Below are 26,858 nucleotides of genomic sequence, written 5' to 3'. Positions count from 1 at the left end.
GTGCAGAGGTTCCTCAAAAAAAAAAGTAGACCCCCCCATATGACCTAGATATAGTACTCACTCCTATGTGATACTTGAACATTGATGTTTTTAGTCATAAAGAAGAGCAAATCCATGCCATTTGCTGAAAAATGGGTACAACAAGATATTATTAACTGAATTTAGATCTGTCTCAGAAAGACAAATACCATGTTTCTCTCATTTGTGGGTCCTAGATTTTATAGAGACATAAAATCATATATTTATATGTGACATAAAAGTGGAAGCTATAAAAAGAGGGGAAATGGGACTAACCAGAAAGTGAGAGATGGAAATGGGGAGAGTGGTGGAGCATGGGGGAATATGCTCAAATATATATTTGCAGGAAAATAGCATTATATTACCAAACATAAAAAAGTGTAATATTTTATTATAACATAAAATATGCCATGGGTATACCTAAATATCCATTAGCCAATTTGAGTTTAATTGGTATGCAAGTAAATATAGAATGATCAACTAAGACCATGTAGCAATGAGTGTTGGGAATGATCCCTTTATCTATAAAGGAGGCCAATGTGGGTCCATCAGGAGAATGATTTACAGACTTCTGAGTTCTAGCACTAAGCATGTGGTCATTAGTGTTCTCATTTTACCAAATGGAAGAGGTGGCCTATCAGCCAACCTGGTCCTGCTCAGAATTCTTCTAGCACACAAAGCATTCCCGCTTTCTGGGGCCAAATCCATTCAGATCCTAGTGGTTTTCTTTAGTCTCTGCCTCTGCCTCCCACTGCCTTCTCTACACCACTCTTGTAACAAACTGATCTATGGTAATAATTCTCCTTTGTCTGTCTCTTTCTCTGCCTGCTGCCTTTCTTCCTTCTGTTCCCCATTCCCCCTCCTCTCCTCTTTCCCTCTGCCTGGCTGGCCTGTTCACAGCTGGTCCTAGAGACATACAATGTCCCGGAGCTGTCAGCAGGTGTCAACTGTACCTTTGAGGATCTGTCAGAGATGGATGGGCTGGTAATAGGCAATCAGATCCAATGCTACTCCCCTGCAGCCAAGGAGGTGCCCCGCATCATCACAGAAAATGGTGAGCAAGCGGTCCCAGGAGGCAAAGTTGGATGGCAGACTCTTCACTGTGCCTGGGTAGCAGAACTCATGACAGAAGTGGGGGACTGAGGGAGCCTGGGGCAGGGATAAGTCAGAGGGAGTGGGCTGACAGTTAAAAGGGGTAGAGGTGAGCTTTTCCTCTTTTACCCTTGGAAATTGACTGGTACAACCCTTCTGTCTCAGCCCCAGCTTAGCAACCGAATGTCTACCTTATCCTAGATGAGGAGAAGCGACAGAGAAGGTAGATAGAGGCCAGGCCAGAAGAGTAGTGGTGTATATTGGTGGTGTTCTTGTTTTAGCTGCCCTGGGAGGGAGAGGGAGGACTGGAGAAGAGGGAAGCTAGCCAGAAGCAAGGGTATAATGGGGCAGGTCCAGTGGTTCCATAACCCTTCATTCACAGTCACATGAGTAGGTCCCTGACTCTAGGGCACTTTGTCCCCACTGTCCCACACACAGCTGCCTGTTGCTTGGAACCAACTCTGTTGGGAAGGATGTGCGAGGACACAGGCTTGACACTGGTGAGGGACAGGCTGGCCTAGGCAGATTGATTCTGTGTTGTCCCTCCCATTTGGGCTTGTCACATTTATTCAGAGCTGATTGATTAATGAGGCTCCTGGGGAAGGCCGAGAACAAGACTGGAAGTGGGGTCCAGGGTCAGGGCTGTGAATTAAACATGGGCTCCAATGCCTCTTTGGCGCCAGCTGAGGGGTCTAATACCCCTCACCCCTCTGGAGCCAAGTCCCCCAGAGGAGATAGTATCAGGCCTAGGTCTCTCTGCACAGAGGTCAGGTGCACATATTTACACATATATGCAGTGCCACTTTGTGCCGCTAGCAGCAGCTTTCCTGAGATCGTACATTTTTTTTTCCCTCCTTGGCTACTCATCACTGTTTGTGATTCTGAGAGGCTTTTAAACACAGCATGTGAGGGGTGGGTGTGCGCCCACGAGCTCAAGAGAAGTGACTGGGGGTCCGGTGACGTAACAGAGAAGGGAGACCAAACTTAACTTGTGGGGGGTGGGTGTGGGGAGTGGGGTAGGTTCATCCTGGAATTGAACCTTGCTGACTCGGGGGCCTATGAAACCTGACAGTGTCCCAGAGGAGCAGGCTCTCTTTCCTGGAGTGCATTACTGCTCATGGACCTTTGGCTTGGGTTCTGAACTTCTCCGGGCCCCGTTGGTGGGCTCTACCTTATAGGAGACCATCATGTTGTCCAGCTGCAACTCAAGTCAAAGGAGACGGGCGTGACCTTCGCCAGCACCAGCTTTGTCTTCTACAACTGCAGCGTCCACAACTCGTAAGTTGTTCCTAGGGTCAAGGCTCACTCAGAGATCAGAAGACCCCGCGATGATTTCAAGGGATCATTGTATGGAAGCTTCCAAAGAGGCCTCCTTCATGCTAGAAGATGGGCCTCTCTCCTGTACTGATAGGGTGAATGTAAAGAGCCTAGAAAGAGACGAAAGTGGGAGCCTATGGTGTGAGCCCTGCAAATCCCCAGCCCGTGCATCTTCCCTGGCAGAAGTCTTCTAGCCTGATGATTCCCTTCCCACCATTCTACTGGGGTGATGTAGCTCACCTGAAGGACAGCAGTTCACACCTACACAGAGGAGGGACCAGAGAAGGGAGGGCAGCCTTTACATGTATCCAGGAGAGGTCAGGTCGTCTAGCAAGTCAAGTAAACGTCCCACCCTATAAACTGGGTCAGGACTCATATAGGCTGATAAGTGCCAAGGGAATGTCCGAAGAGAGAGTGGCTGAGGCCTCACTGTGGAGATACAGAAAGCTGACTCTGGCTTTGTTTGACTTTGGCATCTCCCTCCTCTAAATAGTCATCGTGGACAGTAGAGTAGCTAGAGGATTTGACCATTCTTTGCACTAGTGTCCCCTATAAAAGGAGACCTAGAGGTACTGGTACCACAATAGTTAGCCACTGGCCTGTGTTAGTTAGTTTTCTAATCGCTGTGACAGAATACTTGGTGAAAGCCACCTAAGGGAGGAAAAATTGGCTATGGCTCATGAATCACAGCATACAGCCCGTCGTGGTGGGGACATCATGGCGGTTTGTCTGCAGCAGTGAGAGCTTGTAGAACGGCTTCTCACATCTTGGCAAGTCAGGAAGCCGAACAGTCAGGCCAAAACCAGAAGTGGGAATCTTCAAGGCCTATTTCCGGTGACCCTTTTCTGCTACCTAGGTCACAGTCCCCGAGACTGCACAAATTTCCCAAAACAGTACCACCAACCAGCGACCAAGAGTTCCAGCAGAGGATCCTGTGGGGACATTTCACATTCAAATTGCAACATGACACCCCAGGAGCACTGACTGTCCTATTGAGCAGTCCCTGTTTGGGACACTGCTGTTGCCGACTGTACAGCAGACTTGACTCTCATGGGATGGCTCTAAGGAGGAAAAGAGCCATTGCAAGGCAACCTTTAGAACCCCATGTGGCTCATTGACTGGGTAGTACTCTTGCCTTTTGCTATGGTTATGTTGCTATTTCCTCTGTGAAAAAATGAGATTGAACCAGATTGGAGATGTACAATTTTAGTTTTCCTTACCATAGAAACTGAAATTAGATATGGAAGTCCAATATGCAAAACAGATGGGAGAAGAGGCTGTTGATTGGGGGAATTATGAGTCCAGGAGCCCCTATATCTAGGAGCCCCATGAGACTGTATATAGTCTCCAAAGGAGCTCTGTAGAACCTTTAGGGTTCCATAGAGAGAGTTTGGAAAACACATTGCCTGAACCTCCAACATTCCTGTTTGCTTTAACATACTGTTTGTATTCCTCTCTTTACAGAGTAGGTATGTAACATGACATTTAGGGGACTCTAATCTGATAAAAAAAAAAAAAGTTAGGGCTCATGTATGGTGTCTGTGAGACTAGAGCTTAGCTTACTTTGGGACTCCAAGGAAGGAAGCGTCTATCCTGCCCAGGCCCCAATCAGATGTGACGTTTCCACCCCATCCACAGTGTTACTCATCAGATAGAGGATTCACAAATTAATAAGACCCCAGCACTCAGGCCCTGCCCTCCACTGGAACCAATACCTGCCCAATTGCTTGGTTGAGGTTTGCAGCCTAGCAGCCTCATGGAAGAACTTGATGTTTAATGATGAAATAGAACACCAAGCAGTTAGGAGTATCCCCGCACAGAGGTTTACAAAATGAGGGCCCAGAGGGACCAACTCTCCTTTGGCCAAAGATTGGTCAAGTGGAGGAAAACAGAAAGCTCCAACAGATGGTAGAACAGCCTGTGGAGAGCATGGGGCCTGCTCAAGGCAGCAGCACCAGGCCCTTGTGAGGAGGGTGATGCTCAGGGCAGCTCTACCTGTGTGGCAAGGCCTTTGAGCTTGTGACAATAGGGAACCATGCTGGGTTTTTAAGCAACATAAGGCTGGCTCTTACAAAGTTGCCTGTTTCCTGGAGGTAAAGAGTGGGATGGCAACTGTGCAGGGACACACAGTGTGGAGACTGGAACCTTGATAGCTTCCACTGTTACCAGAGCACCATCGGTGCAGGCCCTTACCAGTGAGACTCAGAGGCAATTTTAATTAAAACCCGATTTGGGGGTTGTCTTAGTTCCTATAGACGTCAGTCCTTATTGATCTTCTGTTTGGCAAAGGACCATGTCAATTAATGGGGGTAGAGAGAGGCTCACCAGGCCTAGGAGGAAATGGGTTCCAGCTCTGAGTGAGGAGCTCATTTCCTGAGGCCTTGAGAAGAGAAGAAGGGCGGATTTGTATGAAGTCTTCCTTTGCTCATCACTCAAGGGTTATCTCCTTTACTAGCAAAATGTTGTGCTAGAGTCTAGAGATGTGGGTGCTTGGGCTGAAGTTCTAAGATGTGTGCTTCTCCTCTGTGCCCAGATGTCTGTCCTGTGTGGAGAGCCCATACCGCTGCCACTGGTGTAAATACCGACACGTGTGCACGCATGACCCCAAAACATGCTCCTTCCAGGAAGGCCGAGTGAAGCTGCCCGAGGTAGGTTCCAGCAGCGGGATGGTGAGAGGCGCTGCTCGTAAGCATGAAACGTGTGTGTGGCCCTTCTCTTGAGAGGGAAAACCAAGAAAAGATCCCAGGGATTTCTTCTTTCCTCCCTGACCTTGACTCTTCAGGCACACTGTATGAAAGCAATAGATGAGTTCAGCCCTGCATTGACGCCATGGGAGGTTCAGGTACAAATGTGTGAGTGTAAGTATGTATGTATGAGTTCTTACCTTTGTCTAATATAAATGGAATTAACATGAAGGGACACGAGTCAGGCAGCCAGTGGGCCACTGTGGCATGAAAAGCTGGAAAAGGCTGAAAGTCTCATCTACATGGCTGGGTCTTGATCTTGAGGACAGGTGTCAAGGCTCCAGGAAACGCCCATCTGAAATCTGCCCGGAACATGATAGAAGTCAGACAAAGTGGCTTTCAGGGTCTCTCCCGCTCTCAGAATAGTGAACATGGCCAAGGTTTGGGAACAGAAAGGCCCAAGACAGACAGGAGAACAAAAGCAATGGACTTTGGGGGTTTCAAACGCCTCCCACTGCTCCCTTACCTCGGAGGAGGCTTGCAATTGCTTTGCTCTCTTGCTCGTTTTCTTTTCTGTTCTCTTGTGGCAAGGTTGTCTTCAAGGCTTAGGAAGAAAGGTTAAAAGAACCAAAAGAGAGCAAAGTAAGAGCTACCAGGTTTCCCAGAACAATGGTGGGCTGTCTGTGAGAGATGGTGCTTCCAAGTACAAGGCCTGTTCACGCCTGGCTTTGTCAGAATCTGCTGGGGATCCATGGCTGCTCTGGGGACTGGATAGCAGGCTCCTGAGAAAGGAACAGGCTTTGAGGACCATAGCTAACTACACGGGCATGGAGACAGATCCAGCCATTGTCATTGCCCTTCAATTCTTTCCGTTTTCCATAAGCTGGGAGTGGTTACCAGGCAAGCCCCTGGAGTCTGAGAGGCCAGTGTAACTCAGAATCTTCATTTCTCCCTACTACAGTATCACATGGGATGAACTTGGGCTCTTCTTTGTCTTGGATTTCTGCTTATTTTAAGAGAAAGAAGTTCTAAGAGTTTGTTTCTGGTCCAACTGCATCCCAGGGCCATTTTGAAGTGAGCATAGAGGAAGAGGCTAAGTTGATTACCTCATGCGGTTGCTGTGGCAACGTCTTCCTAGTGGATGTACCAAACGGGAACTAAGCAAATAAACATTTGTGAGCTATTGACTAAGTCTAGCTTTTTGGGTTCAGTGAGAGAAGACCATTGTTTTCAGAACTCAAAACAGAATCTCTGCCTCCTAGTGTAAATGTAGCATTTTTCAATGCCATTGGCTTTTTGTTTGTTTGTTTTCTGACATAACTACAGCAGGAATAAAGGATACAAAGGGAAATTATGCAACAGAAAGAGAGCTTGGTCGTTGGTGTTTTTTATCCGATGCCAGAGAAGTTATTCACAGGCTAGCCATCTAAACTTCTGCTACTGTGATGGTCAGCTTTCTGATACTATTGCTAATGCCTGAGATAAAACAACTTAAAAAGAGGGAAGGTTGGCGCAGAAAGACTTCAAAAGCCAAAGGACTGGGGAGTTTGCTGTGAGACTGTCTCCTAGGAAAGTCAGGAACTTCTCCCAGAGTGTCACCAACATGACTGCCTAGACATGAGCTGAACAAGGACAGTAGACATGCCAAAGTGGATGGGGATAAACCTACTCCTGAGGCCTCAACCCCACACAAAGAATTACAGACAACTAAGGAATACTGAGAGTAGGAGAAAGAATCTCCCCCTGGAAGAGCACACCAATTGGTTTTCCAATGCCGAAAGGTCAGCCCTGAAAACACACATGAGTAACATATTCAGACTGAACAGGTTATATTAAGGAATAGATAGATAGATAGATAGATAGATAGATAGATAGATAGATAGATAAATAGATCAACAATTAATGAAAAAAAAGCCATGAACTTGACAGAGAGCAAGGAAGGGGTATTTTGAGGACTTGGAGAGAGGAAAGGGAAGGGGGAAATAATATAGCTAAGATATATTATAATCTCAAAAAAGAAAAGAAAAAATGAAAACCAAACAAAACCAGAGCAGAGGTCTATTTTGGCCCACAGTTTTGGAGTTTTTAATCTATGTTTGGAAGGACCTGTTTCCTTTCAGACCTGCTGGAAGGCACCTTACTTCATGATGGTCAATGAGTAGGAAAGAAAAGAAAAGAAAAGAAAAGAAAAGAAAAGAAAAGAAAAGAAAAGAAAAGAAAAGAAAAGAAAAGAAATGGACCAAGCCCTATAATTCCCTTCAAGGACACACCCCCTAAGACTTTCCAGTAAAACCTCCCTTCAAGTTCCCACTGCCAGCTCCCCGTAGCATCACTCTGGAGCATAAGCCTTAAGAACGTAGGCTTTAGTGGGACATTCCAGCCCCAACCTACAGTGGCTATGAAGCCACTGTTACCTTACGGTGCCTTAGAGCCTTTGTGCTTAAGCTGCTGAGGCTTACAGGCATATAATGAGATCTTCAGATCTGCATTTGATAGGACGCCACCGGCTTACACGACCTCTAGGTTTCCATACTTGCAGATAAACACAGGCTTGAGTGCACTTAAGAGAAATCCACAGCCAAGAAGGGTTCTCATAGGGCAAGGGTGCAGTGAATGTTCTTATAGAATGAGTACCCAGTCAATGTCCAGTTAAGGCTTAGGGCTCCAGATGGCATCTGACTGGGTGTCTCCTGGTCTTAGAGCCTGAAGTTCCTCTAGACACCTGGGCCCAGACCCTCTTGGAAGGCTGGTGAGACTCAGGCCTCAATGATTCTTCTCAAAGTCCTCAGGTTCACACTCCCTTTTACCTGTGAGGCTGTGCAGAGAGGGTCCTTTTGTTTAGCCGTGAGGGAGGCTGCCAGGTGGCTTTTTATCTGCGCTGCCCCATCTTGTATCCCCAGGAATGCTTTCATCCTGCCTCTTCCAGTGTCAACACTGGCTTCACTGGCTATCACCAGGGGTGTTGAATTACTTCTTTCCCTCGGAACAAAGAGCACGTTCAGGCGAAGTTATTGGTCTGGAATGGAGAACTGGTGGACCATTGTAGTTGTGTTATGAACAGCAAGTATTCAGGCATAATTACAATGATTAGAAATAGAATGCCCAGTAACATATGTCGTTTATAGTAACCATATCCCAGTTACAAGGGATGGTTTTGTTTCAACTAATGATGGCATTGTGATAACAACGTAGACCCTTAGATCGGCTGCCAGAGCCTAGGCAGCAGATAGAAAGGGAGAGGAGAGGAGAGATGAGGTGACAGCATGCTAGGGTGGCCATGTCTCCCTGCTTGCTCCCAGTCCTCCTCTCTTAGTATCCACAAGGCTTCCTGCCATCTCCTGGAATGGCCTTTTGGCTGGACAGCCATTACCAGAGCTGCAGGAGCCTCCGTCCTTGTGTGCACTGCACAGAGTTCCTGGCTCCTCCACAGCCTCACCTGAACAGATCCATCTAGCCAACACACTTGGTAGCGATGATTAAGAGGAGCTACTATAGAGAACAAATCCAAGGCAAGGGGTGGTCCTCAATGAGCTGTTGCACTGTTGGTTCTCATCGGAGCTGAAAAATCAAAGCGAACCACCGCTGAAGCTGTGCTCTCCAGGCACCAAGCTAGGAAAGTTACAGATACGTGGGTGGTTCCCAGGGGAACGATCTCAGAGGGGAGGTTCCGGGCACTACTCTTCCTCCTCACGTTTAGCCGGTGTGCTCACTCCAGAGAACAGTTGTAAGATCAGAGGAGGAGAAATGCATTCTATTTGATCTGCAACGGTGTACTTGAAAGTTTCTCCCAACATCCGCTACTACCCTGATGCCTCCGAGATGTCCTACACTAGGACAGGTATGATGAACTCTGAGACCCTAAAGGTCAAGTTCACTCTAGAACTACAGAACCAGAAAGGAAGAATCCTAGACTGCTGCTTGTCCCTGGTTCTGAATGAAATCCACCCTTAGGGATAAAGGCCAAAGGCATTTATCCCAGGCTTGACTTGGGAGAGAAATTAGGCTATCCCCCATCGTCAGTGATTCTGCTTTAATTCCATCCGACAGCCATTCCTGGGACCCACTCCCACTATGCCTTTAACCCTCCCCTGAGAAAACAAAGCCAAACCCAGCTCAAAAACTTGTTTCCAACCCATGCACACATCCCCCTTTCAGGTATTCAATTACTGGGCTGCCATTTCTCCAGACAACTGCACTTTCCATCAATCTCACCTGCCCCTCCCCCTTGGGGTTATGGGTATTTCCTTTCTGTATTATTACTTCGCTCTCTCCATAAACCAGCCCATCGTAGATCATGCTAATGGCATTATAAACTTGGGGAACAGCAAGAAAATATATGGTGCATTACATCTTTGTATTGAGCATCAGGGGTCTGAGAAGGTGAGTATAAATTTGGGGAGTTGTTAGGGCTACTGGGGCTGGCTCCTGTTTAGAATTGATGCCAGGAGGGGGCTGAAGTGGTATTGGGGGAGAAGTGACCTGCAAATCATGCTTTCCTTAGACACTCTAGACCGGCTGTTCCCAAGAGCTTTGCATTCTCCCAATTTCACTGTAACAACTGGGTGAAACAGAGCTTTCATCTTGCAAATACATCAGGGGCTGTAAATCTACAAGCCTGTCCCTCAGCCCTCCAGGCAGTCCCAGGCAGCCCCAGCCCTGAAGGCAGTGTTCTCTCTCCCAGCCCGGGAGCATTCTTTATGTCCTTGTTCAATTATTTAAATATGCTATGAAGCCTCTGCCCAAAGGAGCCAATGGCAAGCTGGACAAAATGGATGGAAAGGCAGCTCCATGGCTTTCCTACATTGCCTCTGCTCCTGGCACTCAGCAACCCACCCTCATTTGTGTGCATTTAAGTGAAGACCGCAATATACAAGGGGCCAGACTGTGGACCCGGAGTCATCCGGATCCACCTCCAGAATTTCAAGCTATTAAATATTTGCTTGTGCCTCAAGCCACTGTCCCTCCATATCTTTGGTCTATTCTTACAACTGTAGAATGTAGCCACAGGGTGAAAGAGCCTCCAAGGGAGACTGTTTCTTACTGCATGCATTCATGTCTCCACATAATCTTGTCAAATACAGGTGTTTTCTATTCTGCAAGAGTTGGCCCCTTTCAAATGACGGTTCAGAGAAATACCTGCTTTGAAAAGAGAAGGGCAGTATGTTTTGGAGGGAATCAGTGTGGGGTTGGATAATCATCTGTGGCTGAAAATAAGATGAGCAGAAGAAAATCCTGACTCACCATTTGTGAGTACTGAGGTGACTGCTTATTTGAATCGTCTTCATTGAAATATCAGGATGATGACATGAGTTGTGTTACAAAACAAGATAGCACATGGGAAGGTATGTGTGATGGGGGTAGGGATTGAATCCCTGCGCCAAGTTAACCACATCAGCTAGAATTGCAACAGGAGCACAGAATGCCTACCAGATCCAGTGTCCAGTGCTAGGAGATACCAGGCCGAAAAATACCAATGATTAAAATAATAAAATACTTCCCTGCTGATAGATAACCATATCTCCACGTAAAGTCTCCTGTCACCCTTGCTAATTCATCATTCATTCAGTTGATTGGTATTTTAGATACCACATTTTAAACTAACTAAGTAGATACTGTGTTTTTGTTTTTTAATTTTTTGAAGTTAGCATGTAAAGAAACAGATTTGATTATGCTGTGTGTGTGTGTATGTGTGTGTGTGTGTGTGTGTGTGTGTGTACACGTGCATGCTGTGTGTGTGTATGAGAGAGAGAAAGAGAGAGAGAGAGAGAGAGAGAGAGAGAGAGAGAGAGAGAGAGAGAGATTATCCTTTGTTTTCCATTGTTTTTGAGGAGATATTATTATTCCTATTGTAGAGATGGAAAAAAATGAGCTTCAAAAAGAATCTATTGATGAATCCCAGATCATCTATTAGACTAATAATAGAGCTAGGACAGAAAGGAAAACAAGCCATTCTTCTCCATATGTCACATTCATGACGCCACATGGGTCACTTTTCCTTCCTTACTAAGCTGTTCTCTAATCTTCCTCAGACACCAGCTAGGAAGCCTACAATTTCCTTCAATTCTGATCCTATCTACTTGGAGTTAGTGTCAGATCCCACACGTTAAAGGGCTCAGTTCCACAAGCTCACCCCCACTTAGGATGCCAGTCACAAATCGCAAGACATGGTCACCTATGCGTCTGACCAACTAGCTATAACTTGGGCTTTCTAAACCCCTTCCTCACATTTGATTCTTTGTTGCAATGGGTCACAGCTCTCAGAGGAACATTTATTGACATTTCCTGGCTTATTAGAAAAGATTTACAAAAGATGCAGATGAAGAGCTAGTGAAAATTGTGGGGAATAAGGTCCATGGGAATAAGGTCCTGCTTCATGTGTACACCCTCTCAGGTTCTGCCATCTGTTCACCAACTAGGAAGTTCCAGAAACTCTTTCATGGAAGGTTCCTTTTCTTTAAGATTTATTTATTTATTTGTGTGTGTGTGTGTGTGTGTGTGTGTGTGTGTGTGTGTGCCTGCCTGTGTGTGCTTGCATTCATTCATGCAGGTACCAGAGGAGGCAGGAAGAGGGTATCAGATCTGTTGAAGCTGGAGGTACATATGGTTATGAGCTACCTGATGTGGGCGCTAGGAACCAGACTCCAGTCCTCTGCAAGAGCAGCACATGCCTGTAACGAGTGAGCATCTCCTGAGCTCCTTACATAGGGTTCCTATGGCAGTCCCTTTACGCAGGCAGGACTGATTAACTCCCCTTCAACCAGCAGCGTGCTTACTCCAGAGAACAGTTGTAAGATCAGAGGAGCAGAAATGCACTCTATTTGATCTGCAATGTGTGCTTGAAAGGTTCTCTCAACATCCACTACCACCCTGGCTGCTGCTACTGAACTCAACTTTGAGTTCCTCTCTCTTCTGCAGCATCTGGGAAGATCCTCTCATTCCACGGTGGGCTAGCAAATAGTCCCCATCCTCAGATGAGCTCTTCATTGGCTTAAACACAAATATGGTTGAAATGGGCTTATTGAGAACAACAGAAAGTTCCTATCACCATAACTCCAAGGGTTTTAGAAGCTCTGTGCCAGGAACCAGGGACAAAGCCCAAATATGTATTTTATAGTTTGCCTTTATAGTATGGTCCAGGACCATAAAAATCATCTAGTCCATACCATATCTTCATTTGGTGGATGAAGAGAGGGTTTGGCCATGTGGTTGGCTAATGGGTCTCCTGTCTCTGAGTATGTGACAATGTAACTTAAGGATGTTACCTCTCCTGATAGATAGATTCAGGGGACCAGATTAAGGGGCACAGAGGTAGAGTCATTAAGACTCCCTGTGTGGATACCTCATGTTTCCCAGGGACCCATATCTTTAGAGCCTTGGGACCTCCTGTAGGAGGAGAAACATGAGGCAAATAGATGGAATTAGAAAAAAATCATCCTGAATGAGGTAACCCAGAGCCAGAAAGACAAACACGGTATGTACCCACTCATAAGTGGATATTAGAAATAAGGCAAAGGATAACCAGGCTACAATCCACAGCCCCAGAGAAGCTAGGTAACAAGCAATCCCATTCTAACCCATTTCAAGGTTCCAAGGTCCTGCCTACCAGAACAGAACAGTCTGAGAGAGAGATTCTCAGTAGGAGAGCCATGGACAAAGGACGTGCCTCCATACCTGTCTCTCCCATGCCTGAGGCACTTGAAGGTATTGAGATGAGTCAGGTCCAGCAAGAGACTTGAAATCTAGAAGGCTGGGATATGCTGCCGAGAACTGATGCTCTAATTCTGGAAAAGGAAGAGACATGGGAGTGGGCTAGATGGATGGGCCCTATGAACAGGCAGTAGAAACTGGGAACAGAAGAGGGACAGACTCTAGCCGGAGCTGAGGGAGGCAAGGAAAGAGGAAACACTTGCTGGATGCTTACTCTCTCTGAGTCAGCCATCTTGCACATGTTAACTCATGGAGTCTCTAGAACATACATTTGGAAGAAGACTGCTTATCCCCGGACTTAGGCCAGCTAATGACAAGTGCACTCTTCTTGATTCTGAAACCAGCAGAAGGAGACAGGGACTCCATAACTTAATTCCCAGCGTCTCTCTCTAGCTAAGGAACCCCAAATGTCGATGACCAAGATGTCAGAGTTCCTAAGCCCCTGGGCGGGGAAACAGGGCTTCAGAGTCCTGGGGACTGTGGTACCTTCTCTGACATTTCCCATTGAGAGCTGAGTCTGTAGGTGGTTTTGTACCTGGCATCTTAGCAGGCAGCAGGTCAGTCTGGGATGATGGGTGGGAGGAAGGGCAGGATGGTGGAGATGGCCTCTTCATGCCTTGTTGCCTAGGGGAAAATTGCCATTTTACATTTCAATTAAGCAGGGGCACTGGGGTCAAACATCAGCACTACTTAGAGGAAGATGTGTCCAGCCCATCCCTGGGCCTCTCCAATTATTATTAATGAACTTACTCTCAGAACTGCCAACCTTTTTATATGCAAACTAGGCCTTTATGGGGCCATTGCTAATCAGGACTCATTAGAGAACTCCTAACAAGCTTTGGTGAGAATCTTACAGGGGACAAGTGAGAAAGGCTTTAGCTCTTGACATTTCCTGGACAGAGCAGGGCTCCAGTCTAGCTCAACTGGGTCCCACCCCTCCAACTGACTGAGAGATTCCATTCAAAGAGGGTCCTGCTCACCAAACCTGTTCTTCCACAAACAGGAGGAAGGGTGGTGATGCAAACAGTTGGCTTCTTCAGCTGTCCACCCATCTGCTAACACTGAGTTATTCTTTTACCTCTCCCTGACTCAGTTTCTCCTTTAGGAAGGGGGTCAGTCAGGTTGTTCAGAGGAGTCTAGAATTCCAGGTTCCCTGGGCCTGCTCATGGGTGGCAATATTTGCTGGAGATGTGGAGGTGAGAGGTACCAGTACTCCCTGGCTCTCTTACCAAGTGTGGTCACAGGCCCAGCTCCTTGGAGGAAAGGCAGTCCCAGCCTTAGGCAGAGGTGGGTCTGCAGCACCCAAGGACTGGCTCATGATGCCCCATTCTTCATGGAACTGCTGTCCATAGTCCCCCAGCCCCACACACCTCCCTATTCAGCCCAAGCATCAACCTCTCCACAGAATCATGCCCCTTGCCTATGTACACCACAGTCACATCTTCTCAGAGAATAGGGGATCAGATAGATAAATGCAGGGCCTGCACAGATCTGGAGCCACTAGGACTCTGTGAGAGTACCTCATAGTTCCCAGATATTCACCTCTTCCAAACCTTGGGAAGTCCTGTAATTGGAAGATCAAGGCTGTGCTATGTCCTTGCCGCTACTCCCCTGCTACCCTGAGACCTCGCCACTCCTCTATGTTTTCAGTTTTTAGTTGGTTGATGTTAACGGTTGTGAAATTTATAAGTGAAAACAACACTATTCTAACATGTTTTGGGGGTACAGCTAAGTGCATGTACACTGTGTATAACCATCCCCACAAGTCTCCAGCTGAAACTCTTTCCATGGAGCAACATCCATGTCCCCTTACTTGTCCATCACCATTCTCCTTTCTATCTTGGAATGTGACTACTCTAGCTGCCCTGTGCACATGGAATCATGCAGAATTTGTCCCTGTGGAGCTAGCCTATTTCACTTAGCACAATGTCCTCAGTGTTTAGCCATATTGTTATGTGGGTCAGAATTTTCACCCTATTTAAGGCTGTATACTTTTCCATTGTGTGGGTATGACATATCATTTTTTAATTCTTTCTTTCATCCATGGACACTTAGGGTGTTTCTGCCTCTCAGCTGTTGTGATGGATGCAAGTGTGAATGTGGCCTACAAGGATCTTTTTAAGTGTCTATTTTCAGAGATTTGGGAATACCTAAGAGATGGAATTACAGCATGTGTTGCTTCCCTTTGAGCTGTTCTCAAATGGACAAGATATCCAAGTCCTACCTAATGGACAAAGGGATGTTGAAGCTCAGGGTAGGGGTGTGCTAGGGTGGGTCAGAAGCTCATTGTTTTCCTAGTGCAGCTCCCGGTGACACAGGGAACCAGTGGCTCCTTTGCTTTGAAAGACAGCCTCCAGTTACCTATTAGACCCCTCTAGTATGCTCCCTTCATGGTTTCTTTAATCAGTATTACCCCATGAAGACCAGCGCTGTGGAGAGGAACAGCAGCCTCAGCTGAGACTCAGCAGTGAGCCTGTGTCTGAACATCTTCAGGAAGGACATGGGTGCCATGCTTTCTATAGTCAGCTTGCTCCAAGGTCATCTGGTCTGACAGTGCCCAGAGAGAGGGCGGAACCTGGGGGATGATAGACCTTCCTGGCACAAGGCCAAGAGTGCCCATCCCATCTTCTCCTGACTCCATTATCCTCCAAGCCCATTCTGGCCTCTCAAGTTAGTGCTGATTGTTTTCAAAAGAAAGGGGCCCAGGGATTCGTTTCCTCCAGGGCAAAGACCCTCTGTGGTTGGGTGGTTAACAGTGCTGCTGCAGGCATCCAAGAGAAGTGCTGTGTATCTGCTCTGGGGGGAATTTCCTCAGTGCCGACCATCTTCACCGCTTAGTCAGACGCTTTCAGATTGAAAAGTCCGCCGAAGGAACACTATTCCAGAATACTGCCAAATGCCACCTCAGCCCACGTACTGGAGGCCCTCTCGGCTTCCCCAGCTGTGGTCCAGATTTGAGTTCTATGGGCAGAGCTGAGGCCCAGGCTGTTGCCTCCATGTGTAGCTTCCCATATGGGCCATCTGTCCTAACTCCTGGCTGCGTGGAACTTGGCAGGCAAAGATGCCGTCAGTCCCCAGAGGAGCAGGATGCCCAGGCAGCAGGGTCAGTCTCTGCCAAGGAAGGGAAGGAATTGGGAGGGGACCGTGGGCCTGCTAGAGATCTGGGGTATAAATTGGTATTAAAATTAACCTGAAGAGGCCAAGGATAGACTCCAGGAGGAGTGGCCTCAAGATGGTGAACTAAGAGTTGACACTTCTTATTCTTACTCCTTCCCTACTATCTGAGGGTGGGCATGTGGTCCTCTAGGGATGGGCCATAGCAAAGACCGACATCTATGTAATGTTTGCAGAGGTCACTGTCCTTTTGGTTTCCCACATGCCCACGCTGAGCCATGCCCTCTCGTCCCCAGGACTGCCCCCAGCTGCTGCGAGTGGACAAGATCCTGGTACCAGTCGAGGTGATCAAACCCATCACTCTGAAGGCTAAGAACCTCCCACAGCCTCAGTCAGGACAGCGAGGCTACGAGTGCATCTTGAACATCCAGGGCACCGAGCAGAGGGTTCCCGCTCTGCGCTTCAACAGCTCCAGTGTGCAATGTCAGAACACCTCTGTGAGTCACCCTGCTGGTCCTATTATTATGGGCCTCAATGGGTCCCATCAGCTCAGTCCTGCTGGGTTTGCTACCCAGTAGATCCCTGGGCTCCCTACCCACCTGAATCCTCTCCTCGTCCTCCTGTTCTGTTTATCCAATCTAGCCCCTGAACCCATGGTGCAATGGGCTCTAGGACCACCGAAAAGTCTACCAGCTGTGGACTCTGATTATAGCCATGGTGTGATAAGGGTCACCTGCACAAGGCATTCTGCTGGGCCCCGGAGCCCTGTCTATGGGCAGATGTAACTACAGAAAGCTGAACTTCCTCCTCAAAAGCCACTCTAGAAGACTTAGGCCCTTCCTTCTTACCCAGCCTGACCTGAGTGTTGCACTTGAGCCCACAGAAGCCTGCCATTGCCTTTAAACCTACACAAAAGCTGTGTCTTAGCAAGGATCAGGTGCAGTGTCACCATCAAGCATCACTGATGGGGTGGGAGTTGGCTTGGATCAGCTGGCCCCTGCCCGGTGTTTCCAAGCTCCATTGTTAAGGTCAAGTTCTGCCAATGGGGGTCAGCAGCTCCCAGGCTGCCAACAACTGTCCACTGGATCCTTAAGGAAGATAGTGTTCCTGACTATGTGCCCCTTTCCTCCTAGCTTATCCCTTTTCTTCTCATGTTGCCTTCCAGTCTGGGCTCAGCTCCCTTTCACTCATCTGGGCTCCCTTCTCTTCACCTAGATGCTTGAGAGCAGCTGATATTGGTTTAAGGACTTATGGACTTACAATGCTCTTTCCAGCAATGAAAAGCCATATGGTTCTTCACTGTACAAAAGACAGGAGGCAGGTGTGGTGCCTTATGCCTGTAGTCCCAGCATTTGGGAGATTGGTGCAGGAGGATCACCACAAGGCTGAGCCTAATGTGGGCAATGGAATGAGACCCTGTCTCAAAAAAAAAAAAGGAAAGAAAGAAAAGAAAAAGAAAAATGAGAACGAGGCAGAAGAGGAGGAGGAGGAGAGGGAGGGAGGAAAAGAACATAATGGTCCAGGTTGGGAGCGTGCTGATTCAGGCTTGGGGAGCTGAGATTGATGTAACTTGGGTAACTTCTTTAGTGTCAAAATGTAAGAAGCATGAAATTAGATTTGTGGGCAAGTCTTCGCAGGGCACCGGAGGGCAAGTGCAGGCCCTGAAGCTGAAGCCCGTTTGCTTCCAGGCGACCTGCCCCTGCTCAAAGGGATTGACTTTCTCAAGGTCACATAGTGGTGAATAGCAGGGCTGGCTGGCTCTGGGGTCCCCTCCTGCGTCACACTGGTCTCCCAGTCCCTCGGCTAGCTGCTATTGAGTAGGTAAACACAGTGGCTTTATTTGAGAGTGTAACTCGGGGCCTAGAGAGTCCCACACAAAGGACTGCATGGGAACAGCCCTACTTTTCCTGAAGGAAGTAGTCCAGGAAGAAATGGGGTTCAGAGAAGCCCGCATTCTTGCTCTGTGTGGCAATGCAGGGCTGATCTATCCCCACAGCTTCTTCTCCTGCTTCGTCCTTGGGCGTTTTCAGATTTCTGCAGCAGTCTAAACCTGCAAGCACAGGAGATATTAACTGCTTTCTCACAACTCCCAAGGCCAGGTCAATCATCCCCAAGGGTTTGGCTCAAGTAATTCTCCCCACCAGACAAGAAGGCACTAGTGGAGAAGGGAAGCCAGGATCCCCCACTGGACTCTGTAGATACAGTGAAATTTCAGACCATGGAGAAACAGTTTCTCTTCCTGGGAGAAGCTGCCCCGGGGTGTAGGAAAACATCTGGAGTGAGGAGAAGAGAGTCTGTGACCTTGGTAACAGAGAGAAGGTCACAATGTCATCACATGCCCCTGAGACCCTATGCTTAGCCTAACCTGATCCCATCAAGCCCCTATAAACCTTCCTCTGTGCCCTGGAAACTAACTGGCCTTCCAAGAAGCTGGTTCAGACCAGCTGCTCATTCTCTTCTGTGAGGATCAAAGCATCCTGGATTGCCATATCCTCAGCAGGTCCAATTGCCATACTGTCAGCAACCATAGTCCAAGGGCCGCTCGCCCGGGGAGCCCCTGGTAGTCACAGGAGACTCTCTGGGTATGAGGGTGAGACACCAAGGGGCAGGCCAGCGTTGTCCCCTCTTCCATAGGTGCTAGCAGCCAGTCAGCGTGAGTGGGGACAGGACAAGACAGGGTGGGGATCTGTCTTCTCTGTCTGAATCTCAGTTTGGGGTTTAAGGACTCAAAAGTGACACAGCTCCCATGGGGACCCTCTCATCTGGAAACCCAGCTCTTCAAGTCCTATGGTTACCTATGCTTCTGCTGCAGGCCCAGGCCTCTACGCTTCTGAACTCTAGGCCCCAGACACTTCTAGATCTACTTCCGGAAGATGTGGAGCCTTGTGACGGGCTGGATACAGAAGCCAAGGCTCTGACCAACCACCAAGGACAGTGGTGGGTGGGCCCTTTAAGAGCTGCAGAGGTTTCCACTGCTCTGTCCTCAGCCAGGCCTAGCTCTAACTAGAGGTGAGGTTCTGGGGCCTCGGGGGTTCTCACAGAACCTCAGCCACCTTTGCCCACATGACGTTTTTCACTTTAACAACCCTAGCGATGGGAGAGTTTTAAGTCTCTGAGATAGTAAGAAGGGTGACCGACTGTCATTGAGACAGTAGGAGGGGTAACTTCAAAGTAGATTCAAGAGGAGTCCCCTGTCCCAACTAGACCCCCTGGAGCCCCACCCTTCAGGGGGGCTCAGCCCTGACTTCCCCCAGGAGCCTCACTTTGGAAGGCCTAGAGGGGGTGTCAGGTAGATCCCAGGGTAATGTGGATCTCAGCCCAGATGTCATGTAGCTTCCTTAATCTGGGCAAACCCCACTCCCAGAGTTCTAGAAACAGGGTGCCATGGTACCAAAACAGAGCTGGGAAGTATCTCCTGGATTCTGTTAATATGGGACTCTGAAACCCCGAGAGGGCAGTGGCTTTCCCCTGGGCTCACAGCTTCTAAGATGCAAATTTGGAACTCGAATTCAGTTTCACCAGCACACCCTGTACTGAAAAGGTGGGCAAAGCCCAGCCATGGAACTACTTTATTCCCTGCTTTGTGTTGTCCCTGGGACCAGTTGTGATGGGCCTCTGGGCAGAGCGTGTGGAAGGGATTGTTTGCTTTCCCTAAATCCCTAAGTAACATGGGATGGGGAGAGGGAGTGAGTCCAGTTGGCAAAGAGAATTAGTGACAAAGATGTCTGAGAAGAGCAGAGAAATGTGGGGACATGAAAAACAAGCCCCGTGTGGGCATGCCTCTGGCCTCTGTAGGCAGATGGGATCACTTCCAGAACCACTATTTGGGGACAGGCCTGGGGACAGTGGCTATAGCTCCTGGGGACAGTGGGAGGAGCAGAGGGGCCGGTTGTAGGCAGCCACTGAGGGAGCCGCTGTGGGGATGCATGGCCTACTTTAGACCAAGGCTCCAGGAAAATGTCAAGTGCTGCTAATAATAGAGCCTGCCACCTCCTCTCAGGCTGGCGGTCACGAGCATGAGTGGGCCGCAAAGGGCACCGGCCCACCGCAGTGCTGGTCCAAGAGGGAAGGAGGGCACGAAGCCGGCCAGAGCTCTGGAAATAGACACAGTGCCCCAACCAAGTCCTGATGTACTCTCGTGGTTTTCTGGCTTGTTTGTTCAAGTAGCAGAATGCCGCAGTACTCAGGACAAGGGAGTACTCAGAGGCAGGAATAATTCCATGCAGAGGTCTCCTCTGCCTTACAAGGAGAGGAAGCTGGGGGTCATACACCCCCAAGGTGACGGAGAAGTCATCAACTAGGGGGATGGGGGTCTGCCAGCCTTGATTGAGACACTTAACCTCCTGGCCTTCAGGAGCCTGTAACCTCTCCTGTCGCCGCGTTCTGTGTCCTACACAGCTCTGAACTTTGCTCAGACAAACTGCCACTGATTACAGAGAGCTATATAAATGCTAAGTGGGGCAGAGTGAGGGAGGGCAGGAGGATGGGAGCCAGTGGTCCAAGCTGCCCAGCTTAGGGACACACAGAGAGTTCCTACTGTGTCCTATGTGCAGGTCATCTAGAGAGGGCAGATCTCCAGAACACGCCGACTTCCCTAGAGGCTCAGGGCTGGTGGGGGCACCTGGGTTAATGATGTCCATAGTATTTCCCAGTTGCAACCTCAGAAAATAGGAGAGAGAAAGAAAAAGCCCTGCCCAGCATATTTGATCATCATAGCCTTTTGTTTTTCAATTTTCTTCAAAAGGAAAAGGCACACAAACATGTGCATGCATCAGAACACATAAGCATTCTCGCATGCATACAGCTCCATATGTACCAAGTGTCTGGCACATAAACACTCAGTTCATGGCTGTTATTATTAGTCTCCATAAATATAAACACAGGCAGCACAAATAGAGTTTCACAGAGCATCCCCAGGTGTATACACGCAGATTAAAACACACAGCACTCTTTGGGGGCTCAGAGCAGGTGACAGACGCTGTGCTCAGAGCTCTGTATGTATTATCTTCAGGCCACGTGGTAATCATCAAAGGTATGGGCTGTTCCTTAATTCCCACTTTCTAAATGAGGGACCCAAAACTTGGTCATTTGCTCATGTTCATGTGCCCCCCCCATGTGTGTGTAAACCAGAGAGAGACAGACAGACAGACAGACAGACAGACAATAGACAGACAGACACATACACATACATACATGTAATCATGTTTGCACACACAGGCAAACACTTACATACATAGTAAGAATTCCTTGCCTTCCTTCCTGGGCCATTTCAGAACCATCCTGAGAAGGGCCTGAAGATTTCACTGACATGAGCTAACTCCACTCCAGTCAACACCTGCCGTTCCCACATTGGGTCCTGGCTAGAGGAGGCTTGAGGAACAGAAGCTGGGCTTCGAGCCTGACTTAGTCACGCCAGCACCCACCCAAAGTCCAAGTCTGTGGATGTCCAGTGCTGCTAGGTGCTCAGTTGGTGCTCAGCCTTGGGTGGAACAGGTGACCTACCCTTCCTCATCTCACCCTCAGGGGTCTGTAGGCCTGAAGGAGGGAGGAGGAAACCAGGAAAGAGGCCGGCAAGAGCCCCACTGCCTTCTCTCACGTAAGGGAGGGTGCCTTCTCCTACATTCTCCTCCCTCTTCTGGGCAGCCCCTGACTCCCTACTTCTGGCAGGGTTCTTCACTTTTGGTCAACACCAGAACCACAGAAAAACTCTTTCCAAACATCCCCCATCTCCAGACAATGGAATTAGCCACTTCTGGGGGAGGGCCCTGGGTTTTGGACCTCACTCCTCATTCTGATGTCCACTCCCAGAGGCTGGAGTGAGTTAACTTGGGGTGACCCAATATTGTGTGACAAAACTTTTCCTGGGGAGATGACAACATACATGTCACCTTACCCCAGATAGGGAGCCCATGAAATATCCAACATATAGATACCACCAAAGTCCATTTTGGTGAACCAATGCGTTTTATTGGGTTTTACTCACAGGAATATGGGTGAAGGGTTACTCCAAGGAGCAGAAATGACTCAAAGACAGCTGAATCACCAAAGCTCACTCCAGCATGCGTAACAGCTCACAAAAGCTGGGAACCTGGAGCCCACTGCACAGCCTGAAGTTAGCTCAGCAGGTTGGAGAGTATCTTCTCCAGGTGCATGAGGTTGGTCTAAACCTCTTCCAGGCAGGTCTGTCAGTCTCTGCTTCTTCCATGCAGCTGCTCTGGTCTCAGAGTCCTCACAACTTGGCTGGTCAGAGAATCTTTGCAGTTTTATTGCTTACTCGGGGAGGAGGGCCCAACAAATCTAGTTAGTTTCAGGGACTTCCTGATGCTGTTCTGAGTTGATTACCTCCCTGCTTAAACAGCTTCCCTGCAGAATGCAGTGTTTCAATCTCAGAGGAAACTGTTAAACAACACCCAACCTGACTAAGACATAGCTTGGTCCCTGGGAGGTGATTAAGTTGCCTTCCCGCAACTATAATTTTACTTTTCATAGTAACCCATGGTCAACCACAATCAAAAATTATCCCAGAAACATTTTTTCCATGGGACTCCCTCCCCTCTTTTTTTCCTTCGGAGCAGAAATGAGCCGTGTCGTTGTCCAGTGTATCCATCCCATACATGCTACCTGACTATTGGTTAATTAATAGACAACTTGGTTATCATGCTGTTTTTCATTTTTAGTTTATTGAGACAAGGTCTCACCATGTAGCCTTGGATGGCCTGAAACCCATATGTAGACCAGGCTGGCCTCAAGTTCACAGAGGTCCTCCTACTTCTTGTTGGGTTGAAGGTATAGGCCACTATGTAAGCTCTTGGTTATCAAGTTGGCTGATACAAATTTACTAGTTTGTTAGAGAGGAGGAAAGATGGGAATATGCACATAATTTTACAGTGTGTTGTAATTGTTCTACTTTTTTTTTTTTTTTTTTTTTTTGGTTTTTCGAGACAGGGTTTCTCTGTGTAGCTTTGCGCCTTTCCTGGAACTCACTTGGTAGTCCAGGCTGGCCTCGAACTCACAGAGATCCGCCTGCCTCTGCCTCCCAAGTGCTGGGATTAAAGGCGTGTGCCACCACCGCCCGGCTCTACTTTTTTTAAAGACATTTTTAAAACTTTTATTTGTATTTTTATGTATGAGTGCTCTGCATATATACCTGCATGCAAGAGGAGGGCATTGAATCCCATGATAGATGGCTGTGAGTCACCATGTGGTTGCCGGGAATTGAACTCAGGACCTCTGGAAGAGCAGCCAGTGCTCTTAACTGCTGAGCCATCTCTCCAGCATGCTTTTTATTGTCAATCTCATATTGTACCTGAATTATGCCTACATCATTGGTATGCATGTGCAAAATAAAAACAGCATAGAGTTAGATGCTATCTGAGGTTTCAGGCATCTATTGGGGCTCTTCAGTCTACTTCTCAGATTTGGGGGACACAGCTGTACTGAACCAAAGCCTCTACTGTCATTTCGGCGGAGCAAAGGAGCCTTTGCTCTACTCTCTGTACCCAGCAGGTGTCAGTCACAGATCTGCTGAGTGAGAGGATGAACAGTGTGCTGGGAGCATCTCCCTACTGGGGAAAATGTCCAGTGTTTCTGGCTGGGCTGGGTTTATGCTGCTAGGAAGAAGGGAATTAAAACGTTTGAATGTTAGGATAAAGCCTGAAGAAGGCTGATCACAGAGGCTGCTCATTATATTATCTAGAACCCCCAGCACACTCACAATGTGGTTTATTCTGTAACTCAGAGGCCTGGGTAATTCCTTGGACTTTAGAAGCTTCTACAACAAGCAGCGGATCTACTCTTGCCCAGTGAGAGAGGCTTGGATTCCAGCCCCCGAGGTTCTCTCCAGGCGAGCATGTCCACTGTCTGTGGCTGTTTCCCCCTCCTGCTTGCTGGAAGTACTGCAGTTAGCTCGGAGAAGGTCCCTTGATATCCACCCACACCCACAACAGTTCAGACCCCCCAAACCTTGGCTCTGGGCTGAAAAGAGCCTATCAAATTTGCAAGTCGAACTTCTAACCAAGCCCAGTGGATGAATCTTTTCAACAAAATGCCAGTCCTCAGCCCCTCCTGTACAGAAAACCTGTCACAATTCCATTCTTCCGTCCCACCCCCTGTGGCAGGCAAGTCTGCCAGTATAATAAGAAAAGCACCAGGTACTGATTAGCACTGCTGTCCATAGCAAGCTGAGTTCTCTCTGCTCACTGCTTCTCTCTTCACTGACCAGTAACTGCAGTCAGAAGCAGAGCATGGATGCCTGCTGCCACACGTGGAGCCTTCTTGCTGCATCCGGCATCTCTAAGTCAGCATCCTCTTCCCTCTATCCACCACCGTCTCTTACTCAGGATTCACCCTTGCTCAGAATAGTAGGTCCTGAGGAGAGAAGGCACAGGATCTGAATGATGAGCTCTGTGCAGGGGTGTTCTTCATTATTTCAGTATAGCAGTGTAACAGTATGGTGGGAAATTGGGGCTGTGAATGCATTTGAATCTTACTTAGACTCCCAGGCTTGTCTTGGCAGCAATGGGTAAGGGGGGCCAGGGGCAGGATTTCCCACCTTTCCCTAAAGATTCTCTGGGATCTCTCTTCTCCTCAGCCAATTGTCCCCTCAGAGCATCACCTCTTCATTCCTAGTCATTGCTACCCATTCCCTCTGCCTGGTGGTCAGTGGTACCATTCCAGGCCCTTGGAAAAAGAGATGACCTGCACTGAATGCTTTCTGGAATAGAGAGTTAGTTCCCTGTATAGGTGCAGCCTGGCAGGGCCTAGTGACCAGAGTTCCCTGGGAATTCAGGGCAGAACACGACTCTTCCTTGTGCTCCTCTTTGAGACCCTTGACTGTGATGAGCAGCTCATCCAATTTGTTTCTTTTTTTCCTTTTGAGAATTCCATACATGTATACAGTGAAATATGATCATATCAACCCTGCTTCCAGTTTCCCCCTCTAACTCTCCCCGTAATTTGCCCCACATATCCACTTCCCAAAACATCTCTTCCTCCTCCTCTTCTTTTTTTTTTTTTCAGTAACCTACCAAGCTCCTTTAGTGATATCCATATTTATAAGAGTACAGGGCTATCTGCTAGAGTGTGGGCAACTTACCAGTAGCCATATCCCAAAGAACAATTCCTTGCCATCAGCCATTAACTGCCAGTTGCTCAGTAGGTGAGGCCATGTGAGTTCCTCACCCGTCTGTGCTCTAGTTGGGCTGACTTTACTTTGTGCCTGTCTTGTGTAGGTGACCAAGCTGCTGTGCGTTCATGAGTGACAAGCCATACCTTGTCCAGAACACAGCATCGTCTCACAGCACTCCTCCCCATCCTCTGGCTCCTCTACTCTTTCGGCCTCCTCTTATATTCCCTGGCCTGGGTGGGTTTCCCCTGGACATGGGAGTTGATAACACAATCACTTATTTTCAGCACGTTGACCAGTTATGAGTCTCTGCATTGACTATTGTGGTCTGTTTCTTGAACTGGCCCCCACACATGTACTGTTGCACAGATATGTTGCTGTTTAGGTAGACTGCTGCACAGGTAGTGTCACTGCAGAGGCATGCTCTTGAGGCTTAGCCCCACTCTCTGCATCATCATCTGGCCCCTGTGCTCCTCCATCTGACCATACACATGTATATGTGTATTCAAGAATATATATACATATATATATGCACAGTATATATACATATATACATGCACAGTGTGTGTATGTATATATATATATGTGTATATATATATATATATATATATATATATATATATATATATATATATCTTGGCTAGTCCTTATTCCTGTGTGTTCTATGGGGCCCCAGGCTAAGTAAGCACTCAGGTCTTCCTAGAGATCTTTGTAACAGTTTTTTTTGCTCTTTCCTCGCCCCCCTCAATCTGGCTGCAGTACTCCTATGAAGGGATGGAGATCAACAACCTGCCGGTGGAGTTGACAGTCGTGTGGAACGGACACTTCAACATTGACAACCCAGCTCAGAATAAAGGTATGGAGAGGCTAAGGCTGGTAGAGAAGGCAGGGAGGAGCGGGAGTGTGGTAGGGGAGAGAAGGGCAGCACTGCATTCTTGGGAGGTCACCTCATCCCTACCTCCCAGCACCTGTCAATCCCCCTTGGGCTTTGAGTCTTTCCTTCACAGCCTAGCTCTTCTCTATCCACTTTTCCCTGTCATTTCTTGACCCTGGTCTCTGCACTGTCGTGGCCCAGGAGTGGGACAGTTTCCCTGTAGCCATGCTCATCCTCTCCCCATCCCAAAGTGCCTCTTGTCCATGTCTTCCACAGTTTACCTCTACAAGTGTGGGGCCATGCGTGAGAGCTGTGGGCTGTGCCTCAAAGCTGACCCAGATTTTGAGTGTGGCTGGTGTCAGAGCCCAGGCCAGTGCACCCTGCGCCAGCACTGTCCTGCCCACGAGAGCCGGTGGCTGGAACTGTCAGGTGCCAACAGCAAGTGCACCAACCCTCGGATCACAGAGGTAAGCCACTGCCTAGCCTGGAGCTCATGCCAGGCTGCCAAGCCATGCTATAGCCTGCCAGGGACCAAGGCTCTCAAGACAATGCCTGGCTTTGGTCATCCCCTATTCACTGGGTAGACTTGGGTGCTCTGACTGGTCAGGCATATCCTCATTTTCCTTCATAGATTTTCTTCCATAGATGGAAGCTTAGGCTTAGTTCAGAGATCTTTCCTTCACCCAGGGGACAGAAAGGGGCTCCGCTGCCCTATTGGAGTTTTATTGCCCCCTCCCTCTGTGTCCAGACACCTCAGTGACAAGACTGTGAAGCTTCATCAACAGCAGTCTCACTAGAAGTTGGCCAATAGTGATGGTTGCACTGGGTCCAGGTGCCAGAGCCCAGCTCTGTTGAGCAGTGAGAAACCACAGCAGAGAGACTTCAGAACTTACCCCAATAAGACCTAAGCTGTAGAATCGGAAACAGA

At 48.2% G+C, this 26,858-nt stretch overlaps 1 protein-coding gene across 1 annotated transcript in view; it reads left to right on the top strand.

Moving 5' to 3' along the window:
- Plxna4 (plexin A4) overlaps nucleotides 1–26,858 on the top strand; it is a 450,775-nt gene that overhangs the window by 364,093 nt on the left and 59,824 nt on the right. Inside the window, exons 7-12 of the mRNA XM_059257015.1 lie at nucleotides 919–1,072; nucleotides 2,289–2,388; nucleotides 4,961–5,075; nucleotides 16,229–16,429; nucleotides 25,816–25,912; nucleotides 26,207–26,397. Coding sequence (XP_059112998.1) covers nucleotides 919–1,072; nucleotides 2,289–2,388; nucleotides 4,961–5,075; nucleotides 16,229–16,429; nucleotides 25,816–25,912; nucleotides 26,207–26,397 — 858 coding nt within the window. The remainder of the gene's footprint in view (nucleotides 1–918; nucleotides 1,073–2,288; nucleotides 2,389–4,960; nucleotides 5,076–16,228; nucleotides 16,430–25,815; nucleotides 25,913–26,206; nucleotides 26,398–26,858) is intronic.

This window comes from Peromyscus eremicus, chromosome 3, assembly GCF_949786415.1.
Source record: "Peromyscus eremicus chromosome 3, PerEre_H2_v1, whole genome shotgun sequence".
NCBI classification, from domain to species: Eukaryota; Metazoa; Chordata; class Mammalia; order Rodentia; family Cricetidae; genus Peromyscus; species Peromyscus eremicus.
This window is presented reverse-complemented; position numbering and strand designations above follow the sequence as displayed.